The sequence below is a fragment of the Hyperoodon ampullatus genome, assembly GCF_949752795.1.
Source record: "Hyperoodon ampullatus genome assembly, chromosome: 4".
Lineage (NCBI taxonomy): Eukaryota > Metazoa > Chordata > Mammalia > Artiodactyla > Ziphiidae > Hyperoodon > Hyperoodon ampullatus.
This window is the reverse complement of record NC_136917.1, coordinates 99,758,680-99,778,073: the sequence shown is the minus strand read 5'-3', so window position 1 is coordinate 99,778,073 and position 19,394 is coordinate 99,758,680. Positions and strand designations below refer to the sequence as shown.

Below are 19,394 nucleotides of genomic sequence, written 5' to 3'. Positions count from 1 at the left end.
TATTTTTCTGGTAGCATCTTTAGGATTCTCTATGTATAGTATCATGTCATCTGCAAACAGTGACAGCTTTACTTCTTCTTTTCCGATTTGGATTCATTTTATTTCCTTTTCTTCTCTGATTGCTGTGGCTAAAACTTCCAAAACTATGTTAAATAAGAGTGGTGAGAGTGGGCAACCTTGTCTTTTTCCTGATCTTAGTGGAAATGGTTTCAGTGTTTCACCATTGAGGACGATGTTTGCTGTGGGTTTGTCATATATGGCCTTTATTATGTTGAGGAAAGTTCCCTCTATGCGTACTTTCTGCAGGGTTTTTATCATAAATGGGTGTTGAATTTTGTCGAAAGCTTTCTCTGCATCTATTGAGATGATCATATGGTTTTTCTCCTTCAATTTGTTAATATGGTATATCATGTTGATTGATTTGCATATATTGAAGAATCCTTGCATTCCTGGAATAAACCCCACTTGCTCATGGTGTATGATCTGTTTAATGTGCTGTTGGATTCTGTTTGCTGGTATTTTGTTGAGGATTTTTGCATCTATGTTCATCAGTGATATTGGCCTGTAGTTTTCTTTCTTTGTGACATCCTTGTCTGGTTTTGGTACCAGGGTGATGGTGGCCTCGTAGAATGAGTTTGGGAGTGTTCCTCCCTCTGCTATGTTTTGGAAGAGTTTGAGAAGGATAGGTGTTAGCTCTTCTCTAAATGCTTGATAAAATTCGCCTGTGAAGCCATCTGGTCCTGGGCTTTTGTTTGTTGGAAGATTTTTAATCACAGTTTCAATTTCAGTGCTTGTGATTGGTCTGTTCATATTTTCTATTTCTTCCTGCTTCAGTCTTGGCAGGTTGTACATTTCTAAGAATTTGCCCATTTCTTCCAGGTTGTCCATTTTATTGGCATAGAGTTGCTTATAGTAATCTCTCATGATCTTTTGTATTTCTGCAGTGTCAGTTGTTACTTCTCCTTTTTCATTTCTAATTCTATTGATTTGAGTCTTCTCCCTTCTTTTCTTGATGAGTCTGGCTAATGGTTTATCCATTTTGTTTATCTTCTCAAAGAACCAGCTTTTAGTTTTATTGATCTTTGCTATTGTTTCCTTCATTTCTTTTTCATTTATTTCTGATCTGATTTTTATGATTTCTTTCCTTCTGCTAACTTTGGGGTGTTTTTGTTCTTCTTCTTTTTTTTTTTTTTTTTTTATTAGTTTCTGCTTTATAACAAAGTGAATCAGTCATACATATACATCTGTTCCCACATCCCCTCCCTCATGCATCTCCCTCCCTCCCACCCTCCCCATCCCACCCCTCCAGGCGGTCACAAAGCACCGAGCTGATCTCCCTGTGCTCTGCGGCTGCTTCCCACTAGCTATCTACCTTACGTTTGGTAGTGTATATATGTCCATGCCTCTCTTTCCCTTTGTCACAGCTTACCCTTCCCCTTCCCCATATCCTCAAGTCCGTTCTCAAGTAGGTCTGTGTCTTTATTCCCGTTTTACCCCTAGGTTCTTCATGACATTTTTTTTTTTTTAAATTCCATATATATGTGTTAGCATACGGTATTTGTCTTTCTCTTTCTGACTTACTTCACTCTGTATGACAGACTCTAGGTCCATCCACCTCACTACAAATAACTCAATTTCATTTCTTTTTATGGCTGAGTAATATTCCATTGTATATATGTGCCACATCTTCTTTATCCATTCATCCGATGATGGACACTTAGGTTGTTTCCAGCTCCGGGCTATTGTGAATAGAGCTGCAATGAACATTTTGGTACATGTCTCTTTTTGAATTATGGTTTTCTCAGGGTATATGCCTAGTAGTGGAATTGCTGGGTCATATGGTAGTTCTATTTTTACTTTTTTAAGGAACCTCCATACTGTTCTTCATAGTGGCTGTACAAATTCACATTCCCACCAGCAGTGCAAGTGTTCCCTTTTCTCCACACCCTCTCCAGCATTTATTGTTTCTAGATTTCTTGATGATGGCCATTCTGACTGGTGTGAGATGATATCTCATTGTAGTTTTGATTTGCATTTCTCTAATGATTAATGATGTTGAGCATTCTTTCATGTGTTTGTTGGCAGTCTGTATATCTTCTTTGGAGAAATGCCTATTTAAGTCTTCTGCCCATTTTTGGATTGGGTTGTTTGTTTTTTTGCTATTGAGCTGCATGAGCTGTTTATAAATTTTGGAGATTAATCCTTTGTCAGTTGCTTCATTGGCAAATATTTTCTCCCATTCTGAGGGTTGTCTTTTGGTCTTGTTTATGGTTTCCTTTGCTGTGCAAAAGCTTTTCAGTTTCATTAGGTCCCATTTGTTTATCTTTGTTTTTAGTTCCATTTCTCTAGGAGGTGGGTCCAAAAGGATCTTGCTGTGATTTATGTCATAGAGTGTTCTACCTATGTTTTCCTCTAAGAGTTTGATAGTTTCTGGCCTTACATTTAGGTCTTTAATCCATTTTGAGCTTATTTTTGTGTATGGTGTTAGGGAATGATCTAATCTCATACTTTTACATGTCCCTGTCCAGTTTTCCCAGCACCACTTATTGAAGAGGCTGTCCTTTCTCCACTGTACATTCCTGCCTCCTTTATCAAAGATAAGTTGGCCATATGTGCGTGGGTTTATCTCTGGGCTTTCTATCCTGATCCACTGATCTATCTTTCTGTTTTTATGCCAGTACCACACTGTCTTAATTACTGTAGCTTTGTAGTATAGTCTGAAGTCAGGCAGCCTGATTCCTCCAGCTCCGTTTTTCGTTCTCAAGATTGCTTTGGCTATTCGCGGTCTTTTGTTTTTCCAAACAAATTTTGAAATTTTTTGTTCTAGTTCTGTGAAAAATGCCAGTGGTAGTTTGATAGGGATTGCATTGAATCTGTAGATTGCTTTGGGTAGTAGAGTCATTTTCACAATATTGATTCTTCCAATCCAGGAGCATGGTATATCTCTCCATCTATTTATATCATCTTTAATTTCTTTCATCAGTGTCTTATAATTTTCTGCATACAGGTCTTTTGTCTCCTTAGGTAGGTTTATTCCTAGATATTTTATTCTTTTTGTTACAATGGTAAATGGGAGTGTTTTCTTGATTTCATTTTCAGATTTTTCATCATTAGTGTACAGGAATGCCAGAGATTTCTGTGCATTAATTTTGTATCCTGCTACTTTACCAAATTCATTGCTTAGCTCTAGTAGTTTTTCGGTAGCATCTTTAGGATTCTCTATGTATAGTATCATGTCATCTGCAAACAGTGACAGCTTTACTTCTTCTTTTCCAATTTGGATTCCTTTTATTTCCTTTTCTTCTCTGATTGCTGTGGCTAAAACTTCCAAAACTATGTTGAATAAGAGTGGTGAGAGTGGGCAGCCTTGTCTTGTTCCTGATCTTAGTGGAAATGGTTTCAGTTTTTCACCATTGAGGACAATGTTGGCTGTGGGTTTGTCATATATGGCCTTTATTATGTTGAGGAAAGTTCCCTCTATGCCTACTTTCTGCAGGGTTTTTATCATAAATGGGTGTTGAATTTTGTCGAAAGCTTTCTCTGCATCTATTGAGATGATCATATGGTTTTTCTCCTTCAACTTGTTAATATGGTGTATCACATTGATTGATTTGCGTATATTGAAGAATCCTTGCATTCCTGGAATAAACCCCACTTGATCATGGTGTATGATCCTTTTAATGTGCTGTTGGATTCTGTTTGCTAGTATTTTGTTGAGGATTTTTGCATCTATGTTCATCAGTGATATTGGCCTGTAGTTTTCTTTCTTTGTGACATCCTTGCCTGGTTTTGGTATCAAGGTGATGGTGGCCTCGTAGAATGAGTTTGGGAGTGTTCCTTCCTCTGATATTGTTTGGAAGAGTTTGAGAAGGATGGGTGTTAGCTCTTCTCTAAATGTTTGATAGAATTCGCCTGTGAAGCCATCTGGTCCTGGGCTTTTGTTTGATGGAAGATTTTTAATCACAGTTTCAATTTCAGTGCTTGTGATTGGTCTATTCATATTTTCTATTTCTTCCTGAGTCAGTCTTGGTAGGTTGTGCATTTCTAAGAATTTGTCCATTTCTTCCAGGTTGTCCATTTTATTGGCATAGAGTTGCTTATAGTAATCTCTCATGATCTTTTGTATTTCTGCAGTGTCAGTTGTTACTTCTCCTTTTTCATTTCTAATTCTACTGATTTGAGTCTTCTCCCTTCTTTTCTTGATGAGTCTGGCTAATGGTTTGTCAATTTTGTTTATCTTCTCAAAGAACCAGCTTTTAGTTTGGTTGATCTTTGCTATCGTTTCCTTCATTTCTTTTTCATTTATTTCTGATCTGATCTTTATGATTTCTTTCCTTCTGCTAACTTTGGGGGTTTTTTGTTCTTCTTTCTCTAATTGCTTTAGGTGCAGGGTCAGGTTGTTTACTCGAAATGTTTCCTGTTTCTTAAGGTGGGATTGTATTGCTATAAACTTCCCCCTTAGAACTGCTTTTGCTGCGTCCCATAGGTTTTGGGTCGTCGTGTCTCCATTGTCATTTGTTTCTAAGTATTTCTTAATTTCCTCTTTGATTTCTTCAGTGATCACTTCATTATTGAGTAGTGTATTGTTTAGCCTCCATGTGTTTGTATTTTTTACAGATCTTTTCCTGTAATTGATGTCTAGTCTCATAGCATTGTGGTCGGAAAAGATACTTGATACAATTTCAATTTTCTTAAATTTACCAAGGCTTGATTTGTGACCCAAGATATGATCTATCCTGGAGAATGTTCCATGAGCACTTGAGAAAAATGTGTATTCTGTTGTTTTTGGGTGGAATGTCCTATAAATATCAATTAAGTCCATCTTGTTTAATGTATCATTTAAAGCTTGTGTTTCCTTATTTATTTTCATTTTGGATGATCTGTCCATTGGTGAAAGTGGGGTGTTAAAGTCCCCTACTATGATTGTGTTACTGTCGATTTCCCCTTTTATGGCTGTTAGTATTTGCCTTATGTATTGAGGTGCTCCTATGTTGGGTGCATAAATATTTACAATTGTTATATCTTCTTCTTGGATCGATCCCTTTATCGTTATGTAGTGTCCTTCTTTGTCTCTTGTAATAGTCTTTATTTTAAAGTCTATTTTGTCTGATATAAGAATTGCTACTCCAGCTTTCTTTTGATTTCCATTTGCATGGAATATCTTTTTCCATCCCCTTACTTTCAATCTGTATGTGTCTCTAGGTCTGAAGTGGGTCTCTTGTAGACAGCATATATATGGGTCTTGTTTTTGTATCCATTCAGCCACTCTGTGTCTTTTGGTGGGAGCATTTAGTCCATTTACATTTAAGGTAATTATTGATATGTATGTTCCTATTCCCATTTCCTTAATGGCTTTGGGTTCGTTATTGTAGGTATAGTCCTTCTGTTGTGTTTCTTGCCTAGAGAAGTTCCTTTAGCATTTGTTGTAAAGCTGGTTTGGTGGTGCTGAACTCTCTCAGCTTTTGCTTGTCTGTAAACGTTTTAATTTCTCCATCAAATCTGAATGAGATCCTTGCTGGGTAGAGTAATCTTGGTTGCAGGTTTCTCTCCTTCATCACTTTAATTATGTCCTGCCACTCCCTTCTGGCTTGTAGAGTTTCTGCTGAGAGATCAGCTGTTAACCTGATGGGGATTCCCTTGTGTGTTATTTGTTGTTTTTCCCTTGCTGCTTTTAATATGATTTCTTTGTGTTTAATTTTTGACAGTTTGATTAATATGTGTCTTGGCGTATTTCTTCTTGGATTTATTCTGTATGGGACTCTCTGTGCCTCCTGGACTTGATTAACTATTTCCTTTCCCATATTAGGGAAGTTTTCAACTATAATCTCTTCAAATATTTTCTCAGTCCCTTTCTTTTTCTCTTCTTCTTCTGGAACCCCTATAATTCGAATGTTGGTGCGTTTAATGTTGTCCCAGAGGTCTCTGAGACTGTCCTCTGTTCTTTTCATTCTTTTTTCTTTATTTTTCTCTGCATCAGTTATTTCCACTATTTTATCTTCCACCTCACTTATCCGTTCTTCTGCCTCAGTTATTCTGCTATTGATCCCATCTAGAGTATTTTTCATTTCATTTATTGTGTTTTTAATCGATGCTTGATTCATCTTTAGTTCTTCTAGGTCCTTGTTAACTGTTTCTTGCATATTGTCTATTCTATTTCCAAGATTTTGGATCTGGGAAATAGAATCTTGGATCAGCTTTACTATCATTATTCTGAATTCTTTTTCAGGTAGACTGCCTATTACCTCTTCATTTGTTAGGTCTGGTATGTTTTTATCTTGCTCCTTCACCTGCTGTGTGTTTTTCTGCTTTCTCATTTTGCTTATGTTACTGTGTTTGGGGTCTCCTTTTTGCAGGCTGCAGATTTGTAGTTCCCGTTGTTTTTGGTGTCTGTCCCCCGTGGCTAAGGTTGTTTCAGTAGGTTGTGTAGGCTTCCTGGTGGGGGGGACTAATGCCTGTGTTCTGGTGGTTGAAGCTCGATCTTGTCTTTCTGGTGGACAGGTCCACGTCTGGTGGTGTGTTTTGGGGTGCCTGTGGCCTTATTATGTTTTTAGGTATCCTCTCTGCTAATGGGTGGGGTTGTGTTCCTGCCTTGCTAGTTGCTTGGCATAGGGTGACCAGCACTGTAGCTTGCTGGTCGTTGACTGAAGCTGGGTGCTGGTGTTGAGATGGAGATCCCTGGGAGATTTTTGCTGCTTGATATTATGTGGAGCTGGGAGGTCTCTTGTGGACCCGTGTCCTGAAGTTGGCTCTCCCACTTCAGAGGCACAGCACTAACTCCTGGCTGCAGCACCAAGAGCCTTTCATCCACCCGGCTCAGAATAACAGTGAGAAAAAGTAGAAAGAAATAATTAGTAGAAGAAAGAAAGAGAGATTGAAAGAAAGGAAGAAGGGAAGGAAGGAAGGAAGAAAGAAAGAAAGGAGGGAGGGAGGAAGGATGGAAAGAAAGGAGGGAGGGAGGGAGGAATGAAAGCAAAAGGAAGAGTGAATGGAAGAAGAGAGGGAGGGAGGGAGGAAGGAAAGGAAGAAAGAAAGACAGGAGGGAGGGAGGGAGGAAGGAAAGAAAAAGAAAGTGGAAAGAAGAAGGGTGGGAGGGAGGGAGGGATGGAGGAAAGAAAAAGAAAGAAGGAAAGGAGGAGCGGAGGGAGGGAGGGAGGAAGGGAAGGGAGGAAAAAAAGAAAGAGCAGGTAAAGTAAAATAGAATAAAGTATGAAATATAGTAGCGTTATTAAAATTAAAAAGTAATTATTGAAAAAAAACACGGACCGAAAGAACCCTGGGACATATGGTGGAAGCAAAGCTATACAGAGAGAATCTTACACAGAAGATTACACATACACATTCACAAAAAGAGAGCAGGGGGAAAAATCAAAAATCTTGCTCTCCAAGTCCACCTCCTCGATTTGGGATAATTCGTTGTAAAAAGAGGAAAAAAAAGGGGGGGAAGTCTTAAATCTTGTCCTCAAGGTCCACTTCCTCAATTTGGGATGATTCGCTGTCCATTCATGCACTCCACAGACGCAGGGCACATCAAATGGACCGTGGAGCTTTAATCCGCTGCCTCGGAGGCTGCACAGAGAGATTTCCCTGTCTCTGCTCTCACAGCTCCCGGGTCTCAGCCTTGGACCTGGCCCCGCCTCTGCGCGTAGGTCGCCGGAGGGCGTCCGTTCTTCGCTCAGACAGGACGGGTTTAAAGGAGCCGCTGATTCGGGGGCTCTGGCTCACTCAGGCAGAGGGGAGGGAGGGGAATGCCCTCTCCTCGCGCACCAGGCAACAAAAGGGAAAAAAGTCTCTTGCCTCTCCGGTAGCTCCAGACCCTTTCCCCGGACTCCCTCCAGGCTAGCACTAACCCCTTCAGGGTCTCTTCCTGCTGCCAGCCCCAGACCTCTCCCTGCGCTCCGACTGAAAGCCGATACCCGAGCCTCAGCTCCCAGCCCCGCCCGCCCTGGCGGCCGAGCAGACAAGTCTCTCGGGCTGGTGTGTGCCTGAGGGCACCGATCCTCTGTGCCAAAATCTCTCTGCTTTGCCCTCCACACCCCTGTTGCTGTGCTCTCCTCCGCTACTCCGAAGCTTTCCCCCTCCGCCACCTGCAGTCTCCGCCCTCGAAGGGGCTTGTAGTGTGTAGAAACCTTCCCTCCTTCACGGCTCCCTCCCACTGGTGCAGGTCCCGTCCATATCCTATTGTCTCTGTTTATTCTTTTTTTCTTTTGACCTACCCAGGTATGTGGGGAGTTTCTTGCCTTTTGGGGGGTCTGAGGTCTTCTGTCAGCGTTCAGTAGGTGTTCTGTTGGAGTTGTTCCACGTGTAGATGAATTTCTGATGTATCTGTGGGGAGGAAGGTGATCTCCGCGTCTTACTCTTCCGCCATCTTCCTCCGGCTCCTCCTTGTTCTTCTTTCTCTAATTGCTTTAGGTGCAAGGTTAGGTTGTTCATTCGAGATGTTTCCTGTTTCTTAAGGTGGGATTGTATTGCTATACACTTTCCTCTTAGAACTGCTTTTGCTGCATCCCAAAGGTTTTGGGTCGTCGTGTCTCCATTGTCATTTGTTTCTAGGTATTTTTTAATTTCCTTTTTGATTTCTTCAGTGATCACTTCGTTATTAAGTAGTGTATTGTTTAGCCTCCATGTGTTTGTATTTTTTACAGCTCTTTTCCTGTAATTGATATTTAGTCTCATAGCATTGTGGTCGGAAAAGATACTTGATACAATTTCAATTTTCTTAAATTTACCAAGGCTTGATTTGTGACCCAAGATATGATCTATCCTGGAGAACGTTCCATGAGCACTTGAGAAAAATGTGTATTCTGTTGTTTTTGGATGGAATGTCCTATAGATATCAATTAAGTCCATCTTGTTTAATGTATCATTTAAAGCTTGTGTTTATTTATTTTCATTTTGGATGATCTGTCCATTGGTGAAAGTGGGGTGTTAAAGTCCCCTACTATGAATATGTTACTGTTGATTTTCCCTTTTATGGCTGTTAGTATTTGCCTTATGTATTGAGGTGCTCCAGTGTTGGGTTCATAAATATTTACAATTGTTATATCTTCTTCTTGGATCGATCCCTTGATCATTATGTAGTGTCCTTCTTTGTCTCTTCTAGTAGTCTTTATTTTAAAGTCTATTTTGTCTGATATGAGAATTGCTACTCCAGCTTTCTTTTGATTTCCATTTGCATGGAATATCTTTTTCTATCCCCTTACTTTCAGTCTGTATGTGTCTCTAGGTGTGTAGTGGGTCTCTTGTAGACAGCATATATATGGGTCTTGTTTTTGTATCCATTCAGCCAATCTGTGTCTTTTGGTGGGAGCATTTAGTCCATTTACATTTACAGTAATTATCAATATGTATATTCCTATTCCCATTTTCTTAATTGTTTTGGGTTCGTTATTGTAGGTCTTTTCCTTCTCTTGTGTTTCTTGCCTAGAGAAGTTCCTTTAGCATTTGTTGTAAAGCTGGTTTGGTGGTGCTGAACTCTCTCAGCTTTTGCTTGTCTCTAAATTTTTTAATTTCTCCATCAAATCTGAATGAGATCCTTGCTGGGTAGAGTAATCTTGGTTGCATGTTTTTCTCCTTCATCACTTTAAATATGTCCTGCCAGTCCCTTCTGGCTTGCAGAGTTTCTGCTGGAAGATCAACTCTTAACCTTATGGGTATTCCCTTGTGTTTTATTTGTTGTTTTTCCCTTGCTGCTTTTAATATGTTTTCTTTGTATTTAATTTTTGACACTTTGATTAATATGTGTCTTGGTGTGTTTCTCCTTGGATTTATCCTGTATGGGACTCTCTGTGCCTCCTGGACTTAACTATTTCCTTTCCCATATTAGGGAAGTTTTCAACTATAATCTCTTCAAATATTTTCTCAGTCCCTTTCTTTTTCTCTTCTTCTTCTGGAACCCCTATAATTCAAATGTTGGTGCATTTAATGTTGTCCCAGAGGTCTCTGAGACTGTCCTCATTTCTTTTCATTCCTTTTTCTTTCTTCTGCTCTGCAGTAGTTATTTCCACTCTTTTATCTTCCACCTCACTTATCCGTTCTTCTGCCTCAGTTATTCTGCTATTGATCCCATCTAGAGTATTTTTAATTTCATTTATTGTGTTTCTAAACATTGCTTGTTTCGTGTTTAGTTCTTCTAGGTCCTTGTTAACTGTTTCTTGCATTTTGTCTATTCTATTTCCAAGATTTTGGATCATCTTTACTATCATTATTCTGAATTCTTTTTCAGGTAGACTGCCTATTTCCTCTTCATTTGTTAGGTCTGGTGTGTTTTTATCTTGCTCCTTCTCCTGCTGTGTGTTTTTCTGTCTTCTCATTTTGCTTATCTTACTGTCTTTGGGGTCTCCTTTTTGCAGGCTGAAGGTTCGTATTTACCATTGTTTTTGGTGTCTGTCCCCAGTGGCTAAGTTTGGTTCAGTGTGCTGTGTAGGCTTCCTGGTGGAGGGGATTAGTGCCTGTGTTCTGGTGGATGAGGCTGGATCTTGTCTTTCTGATGGGCAGGTCCACGTCTGGTGGTGTGTTTTGGGGTGTCTGTGGACTTTTTATGATTTTAGGCAGCCTCTCTGCTAATGGGTGGCGTTGTGTTCCTGTCTTGCTAGTTGTTTGGCATAGGGTGTCCAGCACTGTAGCTTGCTGGTTGTTGCGTGAAGCTGGGTGCTGGTGTTGAGATGGAGATCTCTGGAAGTTTTTCACCATTTGATATTATGTGGAGCTGGGAGGTCTCTTGTGGACCAGTGTCCTGAAGTTGGCTGTCCCACCTCAGACGCACAGCACTGACTCCTGGCTGCAGCACCAAGAACCTTTCATCCACACGGCTCCTCAATTTGGGATGATTCGTTGTCTATTCATGTATTCTACAGATGCAGGGTACATCAAATTGATTGTGGAGCTTTAATCCACTGCTTCTGAGGCTGCTGTGTGTATAAGTTTTGAAAGAGTACAAAAATGAGTGCTATGTACCTACCAGCTAGGTTAAGAAACAGAGCATTCTTAGCTTTTTAAGATTCTGTTGTGTCATTTCCAAACTGCATCCCTTTTTCTTCCTCTTACCCATGATAGGTAACCTCTGTTTTGGAATTTGTTTTAATATTTTCTTGTTTTCCATTATAGTTTTATCACCTACATATGTATCCCTACCAATACATTGTTTAGTTTTGCCTGTTAATGAAGTTTTCTAGTTTGTGGTATTTATAATCTTCTGTGACTTGCTTTTTTGCGGGTGTATATGTTTCATTGTTTCACAGTTATACCTTTTTTCCATTTTACTATTGATAAATATTTTGGTTTCTTTTTACTGGTTTGTTTTTGATGGATTGATTGGTTTTTGTAACAGTGAGCATTTCTGCCATGAATAGTATGAACCTTTTCTTACATTACTTTTGGTGCACATGTTCAAGAGTTCCTCTAGCTTAGGATATATCCCTAAGAGAATTCTGGGTTATAAGCACTGTGCATGTTCAAGTCTACTAGATAATGAACAGCTCTTTTCCAAAATATTTTACTAATGTATACCCACTCCAACAGTGAATGAGATGTCATATTGTATATAACTTTTTTTTTAATGTGTTATAAGTCAGACTCGTTTTGAATTTATGTGGATTTTGTAACATATATCATTCATGTTTAGATTTGTTTAATTGTGGTCTAAATATGTTTAGAAGGAAATTAAGAAAAAGGATGAAGATATTCAAAGGAATTATACTTTGAGGAAAAAACGCAAAAAAGAGAAAGAAAGAGATTCCAGGAAGGACAATGAACATGACAAAAGTACCTTAAGAAAGCACGTTTATAGAGATCAGGTAAAACTTTGTAAGCTAAGCTGAAAAAAAACAAAAAACAAAAAAACAGTTTTAATTTCTTTTGGCTCTTCCCTAATATCACCTACACATATAATCTGATTTTTGTGATTGCTTGCTGTGGTAAATATAACCTGTACATCTTATGAAATGAATCTTCTTGATTTGATCTGGTGTAATATTCATAATTAACGTTATAATTAGCTTTGGTTCACAATGAAAATATTTTTACATGTGTACAGAAAGAATTTGAGTTAATAATCAGGATATTCAAATATATTTTATTTTGCCTGACTAAAACAAAAAAGAAAAGAAAGGTTCTGACAAAAGAGATTAAAATTCTTAAAATGAAAAATACATGTGTATGTAGTTTGGCTAATACATTCTAATCTAAATAATCTAAATTTTAGTTTTTTATCTTGCTTCTTCCCCGGTATAGTACAGACCATTATTAATAAGATAGCTTGTCTTTTAAACAGGATCCTTCTTGAGTTAATTTTTCTAGAGTATAACTTTATTTTACAGTATAGACAGCGTGTTTATATGTATTCAGAAGGATCTTCAGAAGAATGATAAAGGTAAATAATCATGTTTTGTGGGAACATGGCAATGAAAAAAAAAGGGGAGAGAGTTTCCAGGAAAGGTTTGGGACAGGTTAAAATAAAAAATACTTAAGAAAGTGCACATGTAGGGCTTCCCTGGTGGCGCAGTGGTTGAGAGTCCGCCTGCCGATGCAGGGGACACGGGTTCGTGCCCCGGTCTGGGAAGATCCCACATGCCGCGGAGCGGCTGGGCCCGTGAGCCATGGCCACTGAGCCTGTGCTCCGCAAGGGGAGAGGCCACAACAGTGAGAGGCCCGCCTACCGCAAAAAAAATAAAAATAAAAATAAAGAAAGTGCACATGTAAATATCAGGTAAAACTTTGCAATTAAAACATTTGGTTTTTAATTTTTAAAATTTCATTCTGTAATCTTTATGTAATATAATTGTAAGGATCTTTGCTGTGGTTAAAACTGCATGAATGTGTTCTTGTGTTGTCCATTGTGATACTTAGCATTTGTGTTGACACTCTTTAGTACATTGTCTAAAGTACTTTTTTGTGTATACAGAAAGAAATGAAGAATTCTGTTTTTGCTGATCATGCCAAAGAATCAAAAACCACGGATATCAGGACAGATGTGGATATTGCTGACATAAAAAATGCCTTAAGGAAACACATATACAGAGCTCAGGTAGAACTTGACATACTAAAAATTTTGTATAGTTTTCTCTCATTCTGTAGTGTAGCCAATGTATAATAATAGTAATAATAATAATAATGAGTCATTTTATTATTATGTTTAATATGTCTGAAAATAATTTTCTTCATTAATTTTTGGTAATAGTAATTATTGTCTGTGGACATTTAGTAAATTGCTGAATTCTCTGCCACTTATACCTCAGTGATATCACGGATAAGTTATGTGTTTTACAAACTGCTGTAACTTGTTGCTTGTTAACCTGCTATTGGAGAATGAGGGCTAGAGGATCCCCGTTTCTGTTGTCCTCGTTCAACCTCAGTCTGAGAAAGGCTTTGAGGCTCCCTGGGTTTGGGGGAAGGGCTTTTTCAGTGTTCTTGCCCTGCCCCAAGTAATAGGGGATGATCCGGGATCACCATCTCTTCCTGCCCCTCTCTGGGGGTAAAGGATTTTTTTCCTATTTCCTTATCCAGCAGGTTATGGGTTTGCATGTGTGCCCTGAGGGTAACCACAGTTGCTGCCCTTCCCACAGCAGCCGCTGTTCACGTCTCGGCCTCCGCCACTAGGGAGACTTTCTTCGGTCTCCCACCCTGTCTGTTTTCGTTTGCATGAGCACCCAATGAGGTCCGTGGAGAAGATCATGCCATTGAGTGCAAACTCCCCGCATTTTGATGATTCCCAGGGGTTCCACTTTCTCATGCTGGCCCACACTTGGCCTTTAGTAAGTGGTGAAAAATTTAAGCTGAAATCGTACCCACTGTAGTGCAGTTCTCTTCCTGCTAAACTCTCTCAGATAAATCGGTGCTCATGTCCCATGGTCCTTGGAGGCTCCTGTCTTTCTTCATATCTCTGTTATTTTGTTGCACTAAGACCTCTGCTGTCGTAAGGGTTCAGGTGAAGTTATCATTTCATAGATTTTCCATTTTTTTGTTCGTAATATGGGAAGGCCTCTCTTTTCAGCTTTCTGTATCCTAAGTGGAAGCCAAGCCTCTATCATTGTTTTAATTTGTATTTCTTCTGTTAGTAGCAAGTTTGAGCATATTTTATGCCTTCACTTGCCATTTGTGTATTTCTTCCTCTGCCAACTGCTTGTTGGTACTCTTTTCTCTATTTTTTCAGTAGGTTGTTTTATACCACTGTTTCTAGAACTCTATATAATCAGGATATTATCTCTTATTATGTTTGCAAATATTTTTCCAGTATAATCTTTTAAACAAATACAAACTTACAGGTATTTTACAATAGAGGAAGATTTTACATGTGATTATATACAAAACGTGACTACATTTTTTCTCCTGTGGAGTTTTATACAAAAGTCCATAGGAGCATTTTATAAATGCTCTCTCCATTTATATTTCTAATCATTAAAATACTAAGGACAATGGACCTCTTCAGGTCTTCAAAGTAAATATGACTTTACCTTTTACATTATTTTAATTTAGAAGGGGAAAATAGAGACTGTTCATACTCATGAGAGTGCCATTACCCTAAAATGATGGAGGTCCCTAGTTAAACATGAGAATCAGATCAATTATATCTATTAATGTCTTCCTGAATCTGTTTTGTAAGTTTGGCCAAGGTTTTATGCTTTGTAAGCTGAACTGTATTTTTTGACCTAAAAATGTTTAATTTTAATTAATGGTTTCTGTTTTGTAGGCTATAAGATACAGCTGCATTAGAATAGATAAACAACCAGTATACAATGTTGAGGTAAGAAATTTGGAGTAGGGTGCTAATGGGGGCAAAAAGAAGCTTTATGTTTTATTATTAGTTGTTTTGATATAAAGGTATGTGTTGTCAGCAAGACAAAGCTTCTTATCAAATTTGAAATGTAGTTTCTCTAATCAGAAGTGAAAAAGAAAAATAGTATTCTATCAAAGCTCCAAAAAAATACTATACAGTAATAAAAATTGATAAGAAGAACTAAAAACTTACCTTGTGCTCAGCACAGGTGAGTTATGAATCCCTATTCATACATTTCATAGGTTTCATAATTACTTCTAGATTAAATTTTCAGTGTAATATTTATGGGTGTATTATTTTCTTTATATCATTATTCATTCCTTTAAAATTGATTGTTCTAGTCCATGAGTCTTTCAGAGTATTCTTGATTCTCAACTAGGTCAAAGGAGTCACTTTTATTGTAAGAAATATTTTGACCAAGGGGGCTATATTTTGTGGAACTCTTAGAGTTATATTAATGTGCATCTTCAGAGTAATTTTATGATACTATAGCAGTTGTCACTTTTTGCAAATATTGATTCTGCTTGATGATATCTTAATATATGTAGTATATCTTAATAGGCATAGTTTGCTTATAAGTTTAAAAGAACACCAAAAAATAATTTTGCATTTAAATTAAAACTATGTGTGGTTGTACCTCCAACTGAAGTCTCATTATCAGCCAGACTTTGCAAATGCCTTTTAAAGTTTTCCTTTAGAGGTAGTGTTTCCTCTTACTATTCAAGGTGACAGAGAATAGTAAATAAAACAATAATGTATATGTTTCGCAGTGCAATTTTATTGTTGTAAAACACATTCATACAAATCATTCTTTTGGAACCACATAACAATCTAGTGAAGTAGTGAGGGTAGGGATTGTTCATTTTACAGATGAGGAAATTCAGGCTCCTTGCTAATTCAAAATTTCATCTCAGAATTTTCCCCTTCTTTTCTTTGAGTCATAGAATCTTTCCTTTCTTAGGTTAAAAATGCTGAATTTCCCAGAGGTGTATTAAATTTAATTGAAAGCCTCATAGAAGGACAGTTTTTTAAAGAAGCAATTGAGGAACTTTCCTCTTTGCAATCACATTATATCCCTCCTGTTTGCCTTCTTCACACTCTTCTGGAGAACATTCTACAGGTAAGAGAGAGCAGTCTTACGGGTTTTATAGTCTTTCAAAAAATGTTAAACTATGAACACTTTCTCAGTTTTTGTAAGTTTATAGTTTATTTTCTCTCTTCATTATTTCTTTTCCTCATTTTAATAATAAATTCAGTACCTATTTATTACCATTCCTTTTCTGTTTTTAAACTCTATACTAGGTATTACTCTGAGTGTTTTAACTTAATAGTTTCTCAGAATTTTTTTCTGTGGCAGTAAAGTATCTAACGTAAAATTCAAATTATAAGGATCTAGAATGTCATTTAGTAAATCACTCATTTGGTACATTGGTAATGATTTTTATTCATAGTATATGTAGACACTGAACTTACTTCTTGTTCCTATTGTGAAAACCAATAGGAACAGCTTTTCAAAGGTAGATTTCTAGTCATATTCTTCATCAAGGTGACAATTTGAAGAAACAACAGGTTTAAGCTATGTCAGACTAATGTTGGTGATAAGTCAGAATGTTCCATGTAAAGTTTCTTTAGTTCATTTCAGGTCACATTTGGGAACTCTTTTAATCACACTATAATCATGAGAAGTAAAATGGACATTTGATACAGATTAGTCCCAATAGCTAGGATTATCTAATATGTAGATACATATTTAGAGTGTGCATCTCTCTCAGTTGCAGTATTTAATTAGCTAAACATCATGCTTCCATCTGTTTCTTTGTCCAAACACATATTTTTGCCAAGAAAGTTAGGTCTGGGTTATAGTTTTAAACTAAATTAGCTGGTAAAACTGTACTTTTAGCTATTGTGTTTTATTTGTTTGTTTATTTTTAAATAATAGGATAACATAGATACGTTTTCTGGTCGATACTTTCATATATTGTCAGCTCTTCTTCACCTTCACCCTCCTTGGAAGTCCCCAGCCATGTCAAGATATTACTTAGAGTTGTTTCAGTGTCCAACTTGTATGAAAGGGGCATGGTCTCTAATAGAAGTGCTTATCAGGTAAGGAATTTCACATGTGAGGATGTTAAATTTCATATAGTCAGTGTTCTGCTATGTATTTTTTAGATACTGGTAAGAGAAGTACATTTCTTTTTAGAAAAAAAAATTTTGTGTGTTGTATTTATTGCAAAGGCCAAGTCTAAATTGGTCATGTTTGTCAATCATTTTATTTTAAAAAAAATGTTTAATAAATATATGAAATGGACTTACAGGAATGCCAAATCATTATTTGTTTTTATTTTATTTTTAACAAAATAAGTTTGCATATTTTAAAAGTTAAGAAAATGAATTTATTGGATATGAATATCATCAAATTTTGGTCACAACAGTATAAACATTTGTAACTGTATACAATATCTGTTTTAGTGTTTCTGTTATATTTTTTCAGCTAGAAATTTGAATTTTGAAACTGAACTTAATGTTTCCTAAATATGTCATTTCTTTCATGCCTCTGCACATGCTGTCATCTGCCTAGATCCTTCTTTTGTCTTCCATATGTTAATCTCTTCAGAAATCCCTCCTATTTCTGCTTCTTTCTCTCAAACAGAAGTAATCATTTTTCTGTGTCTTCTCTGATAGCTCTGTGTATCTGATAGCCTTCCTTTGTCTGGGAAGTACTTTATTTTTATCCAAATGTTCAGTTTTAGGGGGGTGCATAGTAGTAAGAGAAAGGATACTTGACTAGCCAGGCAAAAGCTAGATCTTTGGTTACCTCTTTGAAATCATAGGGATTTACCTACCATCTTGGTTGTGTTATATTTGAAGGAAGCTAATCAGCTAGCTAGCATGCATTTATTTATTCTTTCCAAAAAATGTTATTGCGTAGTTACTGGGAGCCAGGCATTGTGCTGTGTTTCAGGGGTAAAAAGATAAAATAACAGTTCCCACACTTTTGAAGGTGTAAACACAATTCTAACACAGTACTGTCCCAGCATAGGTGTAGGATGTGAGGATATATGGTTTACATATTTGCCATTCTTCCTAATTTAAAAATCTATTTCTTCCTTCGCTGTCATCACCTTTATTTAAAAAGCCTTCATTGCTTCTTATGTAAACTGTTGCAATATCCACTTTATTGATCTTGATCCTACTTTTTCCCTTTATCTTCCAAAGTACACCAGTATGCTCTTTCCAAAGTGGTCTTTTCATTTCCCAGATAAAAGTCCTTCAACACACATATCACCTGTAGAAAACATTTTAAATTCCTTAGCAAAACATATAAGACCCTTCATGATTTAGCCCTATGTATGTCTCCATTCTTCATCATTTTCCCAGGCGTGCCCAATGACTGAACTATTTTCATTTCATATCTCTTTGCTCTTATGTTTTATCTGTTTATATAAACCTCCATTCTTGCCACCCTATAAGTACCTGGCCTCTCCTAATTATCCTTTAAAATGCAAGTCAAATGCTGCTTCCTATCTCTTGCCCTTTCCTTTGAGTTAAGTTTTTCACTTAAATCAGCCTCTGCCTTTTTTAAAATTTATTGTGGTAACATTGGTTTGTAACATTATATTTGCTGCATGTGTACAACATTCTATTTCTATTTCTGTATACCTACAGTGTGCTCACCAGCAAAAATTGAGTTTCCATTTGTCACCATACAGTTGATCCCCTTCTCTCCACCAACCCCCCTACCCCTTCCCCTCTGGTAACCACTACTCTATTCATATCTATGTTTGTTTTGGTTTGGTCTGGTTTGCTCAATTATTTTGGTCATTTGTTTGTTTGTTTTTTATATCCCACATAAGAGTGAAATCATAGGGTATATGTCTTTCTCAGTCTGACTTGTTTCACTTAACATAATACTCTCAAGATCTATCCATGTTGTCACAAATGGCAAGATTTTTTTCTTTTTTATGTCTGAATAGTATTCCTTTTTGTGTGTGTGTGTGTGTGTGTGTGTATGTATCACATTGTGATTTATTCAGTTGTTGATGGGCACTTAAGATTGTTTCCATATTTTGGCTAGTGTAAATAATGCTGCAATAAACAGAAGAGTATGTATATCTTTTCAAATTAGTGTTCTCATATTCTTGGATAAATGCCCAGAAGTGGGATAGCTGGATCTTATGGTAGTCCTGCTCTTAATTTTTTGAGGGATCTCCATACTGTTTTCCATAGTGGCTACACCAGTTTACATTCCCACCAACAGTGTATGCAGCCTCTGACTTTCAGAAGAGTAGATGCTCAGTGTTAAACATCTCCCTCCTCAGTGCTTATAATGTCTGGAACATAACAAGTGCTTTATAAATGTTTGGATGAATTAATTGATGCTACAGGAACTGGAATTCAGGCAGCTTAAAAGTAGACTTTTTAATAAACAGATACCCAGGTTTAATTACAAAATAATTGGGTCTGTTGGGAGTCTCAGGGAAGGTTCCCAAGAAAGTGGTAGGAATACAGATGAGCTGGGTGATACTCGTCTACTTCTGAGTGTATTTTTGGGGTTTTTTGTTTTGTTTTTGGTTTTTTGGGTTTTTTTTTGCGGTACGTGAACACCTCACTGTTGCGGCCTCTC

General features: G+C 37.4%; 1 protein-coding gene across 1 annotated transcript in view; it reads left to right on the top strand.

Moving 5' to 3' along the window:
• SLF1 (SMC5-SMC6 complex localization factor 1) overlaps positions 1-19,394 on the top strand; it is a gene marked incomplete at its 3' end in the record, with an annotated part of 72,123 nt that overhangs the window by 28,997 nt on the left and 23,732 nt on the right. The window contains 7 exon segments of the mRNA XM_079703333.1: positions 11,652-11,792; positions 12,343-12,363; positions 12,365-12,367; positions 12,899-13,021; positions 14,684-14,737; positions 15,732-15,890; positions 16,710-16,873. Coding sequence (XP_079559459.1) covers positions 11,652-11,792; positions 12,343-12,363; positions 12,365-12,367; positions 12,899-13,021; positions 14,684-14,737; positions 15,732-15,890; positions 16,710-16,873 — 665 coding nt within the window.